At 32.2% G+C, this 3634-nt stretch overlaps 1 protein-coding gene across 1 annotated transcript; it reads right to left on the bottom strand.

The window, feature by feature from the left end:
• Positions 1 to 724: 724 nt before the first annotated feature.
• Positions 725 to 3423, bottom strand: LOC137932386 (cuticle protein 70, isoforms A and B-like). The gene is made up of 3 exons (XM_068775994.1): positions 3334 to 3423; positions 2582 to 2752; positions 725 to 880 (listed from the first exon to the last, which is right to left on the bottom strand). The coding sequence occupies exons 1-3, from the start codon at positions 3421 to 3423 to the stop codon at positions 725 to 727; spliced, it is 417 nt and encodes a 138-aa protein (XP_068632095.1).
• Positions 3424 to 3634: the final 211 nt, after the last annotated feature.

A 3634-nucleotide genomic window follows, 5' to 3' on the forward strand; every position in this document is an offset into this window, starting at 1 on the left:
TTCCTCTTTGAAGGATTTCCTTCAGTAGATTTGCCTCGAAGGTTCTCCTCTGTACTTTTGCTATTATTATATTATCAAGAGAATTCTTATATTACTACAAGTTCAAACTACGTTGGCACTGGTTGAAAAACTGCCTAAAGAAACTCTTGTAATATTTCTATCATCGATAACAAAGAATTTCAGCTCAAGTCATTCCGCAGAGCGATTTGGTCGCTTTCCTTCATCTACTGACTTTACATTCTCTTCTCTGGTTCTTTACAATTTATCTTACAATTCTTACATTTTCTTTCTCTCTTTCCTTACATGCGTCGTCACATTTATTGACAGAACAGTTGGTAACAATTTGTTCCTATACCTTTTTTCTTGTTATTTTTTAGTATTACTTTTTTATTAACATATATAAATCTTATATGAAAATAAATTGCGAAAAGTATTGCTAGGCTCATAAATCGTACGATTTATGTTCGTTAAAATACGATGAAGTTTTTAATGGAGATATTGAATGAAATTTAAAGGAATTTATGAAGTCTGTCAAGACAACAAGTGACGTTCTAATTCCATGTCGTAGAGTAATCACACACATTATTGGACAATAAAAAAGACAAATTGATTAAGAAGTACTTTATTTGCACCACGCCCACAGTACGGACACGATCTCAACGCTTACAAATATATAAAAAAAAAATTGTAATTAAACAATATTTACAATACGATTGGGTTTAGTTTACCAGCCATGACCGTAAGATCCGAGGGACAGGTACTTTTGTACTACGGGCTGGGCAATGGTCTGGACCACGGGTGCAGCATGCACCACCGGCTGGGCGATGGCTACGGGGGCAGCATGCACCACGGGTTGTGCCACGGACACTGGATGTACGATCTGAAAATGTGTTATATTAATACTAGCAATACATAAATGCTTTTTTCATAAAAGTCGTTCCCTTGGGTACATTTGACGTTTGAGTCCCGTCATTCACTTGTTTTTGACAGTAGATGACGTGTCTAAAACGTTATTTGAGGTTATGCACATTCTATTCATTTAATTATAGATTATATAAGTCATAATTGAAGCGGCAATTATGCCATATGCAAATATTTTCGCCAATAAATCCAAGGTAGGCAGGTAAATATATTGACAACTAATGTTTAAGAATTTTTGGGGCGAATTAGGTTGTTTTGTTTAATAATACAAGTATCAGACAGTGCATTAAGAAAAAATGTCTTGCAATTTTTGTAACATTTAATATTCAAAATAAAGAGTCCTAATATTCTATTTTATTGATAACGGTTGCTTTTTATTTATTAATTTGATAGTTATGAGACGTAATAATTTTATAAAGCACTATTAAGATTATTATGTAATTTATTCAATTATCTAGGGCTAAGTTAGTCGCGCTAAATTAATCTGATAATTATATGTCAAATCGTAATTAGTTAAAGTATTATTCAGTTTTTAATAAATAATTTTTTATATCATTTTCTTCTGAGGCCCCTCGGCCTGGGCAGTCACTTTTTATATGGGCTCCTCCTATTGGGAATCTCTCGTAGAACCTCTGTCTTGGGTTCATAGGGACAATTTTGTTTAATTATTCCATAACATTCTATTTTTTTTAAATCTCACTCGCTAAGTTATATAAGCTAGGTTAGCTTAAATAAGCACCTACTCTGTATATTCACTTCTGTATCTCTGTTGGTGTCAGAAGGATACTGAACTAATTTATATAGGATATAGATACATATAACCTTAGATACATACTGTTTTAATCAAAATTGTAATGTATAAGAAAGGTACGGACTATAATATGCAACTTGGAGTTAGTTCATTTGATTAATGTCACATGTCTATTTTATTTTCACTATCAGCTTCTATGGCTCGATATTGCAATTATTTAAATAACTAAAGAGTGTTATAAATACGATAATGCATTTAGTTTTAAACATTAGACAGAAAAGTTGAGTAGGGAATTTTTTTTTGTAACCAAATTTAGTTCAATACTAGTTTGTATATCCAGCAATATCCCGGAATGCCTATATCAGAGGAATGAGTAAAAAAAAATATGTATTGATGAAGTTAACCTTCGTGGTACGTTTTAAACATAAAAAGGTACTTTAAAGTAATGAAAATATTAAATAAATAAATAATAATAAACATAATCAACGTCGCGGGATAGGCAATGGTTGCCTAGTGAATGAAGGTAATCAAATATGTTCGTTGGTTCCAAATTTGGTTACTCGTTTAAACTACATTTGTGTTATATCACAATATATAGTTACGGGAAATATCGAAGTTAAATTAAATAACCAGGGACTAGGAAACAGAAACTTATACGACTTCATCATCAGTAGAACACTTACTGCTAGGTAAAGGAAGCGGTGCATGTGTATACTACTATAAAATAGATTCCCTATAGTAATAGAGAGTCAATAAATCGTTGTTTGTTCAAGTATAGATAGATAGAGAAGTCGGTGGATACGGGCAGAGAAAAACTATTCATTGCAGCAATTTTTGGGGAAGACTTATGCCTTGCAGTGGGCGTCTATCGGCTGATATGACAAATGAAGGTAGAGGGTGATAATTTACCTGTTGGAAGGAAGCATAGCTGGTTGCTGGTTTAGCGACGGCAACTGGGGCTGCGTGGACAACTGGGGCCGCCTGGATAACTGGTGCTGCATGAACTACAGGTTGAGCAACTGTGTACGATGGTTGCGCCACCGAAAAGGTTGGCTGGTGGAACAGGTCCAGTGATGATAGCTGCATGAGTACATTACAAGGTTACCTTACGTTTTTAAAATGTTATAGTTACATTTATTACGAGAGTAAAGTATAATTCTTAATTTTTAGTCGGGAATTTAACTAATGAAACCAAATATAATTAACGTAATCACAATAATAAATTGATTTAATCGCAGCTTTCTTTTATGCATTAAGAATATAACTTGACATTTACATAAACACATTTACAAGTATAAATAAATATAAGTGCGTTTGTGGTAAGTTTTTAACTTGAGTTTAAATTGTTTCGTATTTAGGGTTTTATTTAATTATATCGCTATTAAAGAAAAAGGACGCTGTCGGCTGTAACGACGATATACTGTAATTAATTATCCTGTTATTATAAATACGTAAAAATAAATTATTTGTCAAAATGTTTTACACCAATTTTACAAAGAAAAATCGGATGACGATGTAAATTAAATTACAACATTTCACATGTAAAACTTTGTAAGTAGTTTAAATAATACTTTTTTGTAGAAATTTCTTTTAATAGCCAGTAATAGTTTTTCAAATTTTATTCCATTGATATTATTAATATATAGTATTGTTCCACTTACCCCATGGCCCCATCCGCCGGAGAAGAGACCGCCGGGGGTGGGCTTGGCCAAGGCCACTGACAGGAGGGTGAAGAATACCTGGAATTTCATTGATTACTTTTACCCGTGAAAACTTTCAAATGGCCTACTTATACAAATTATATTTCTTTTGTTATTATTTAACCCGACAGTAATTTTTTTTAAAATAATAAGTTAATAGAATATAAAATTTCTGTCATTTGTAAAATACAAAACTTAAAAAATCGCTAAACATTGTGAAGCATTTTTTTTAATTGATAATAATATATACAACATATAATAT

This window comes from Battus philenor, unplaced genomic scaffold (assembly GCF_028537555.1).
Source record: "Battus philenor isolate CCGP_79_NKW_IND1 unplaced genomic scaffold, ilBatPhil1.0.hap1 SCAF_11, whole genome shotgun sequence".
Taxonomy (NCBI): Eukaryota; Metazoa; Arthropoda; class Insecta; order Lepidoptera; family Papilionidae; genus Battus; species Battus philenor.

Bases quoted from the DNA above. Each gene is read 5' to 3' on its own strand.
- LOC137932386 (XM_068775994.1), bottom strand. From the start codon at position 3,423: ATGAAATTCCAGGTATTCTTCACCCTCCTGTCAGTGGCCTTGGCCAAG. The intron at 2,753-3,333 runs GTAAGTGGAACA...GTACTCATGCAG, and splicing joins CCGGCGGATGGGGCCATGGG to CTATCATCACTGGACCTGTT. The intron at 881-2,581 runs GTAAATTATCAC...ACACATTTTCAG, and splicing joins GCTATGCTTCCTTCCAACAG to ATCGTACATCCAGTGTCCGT.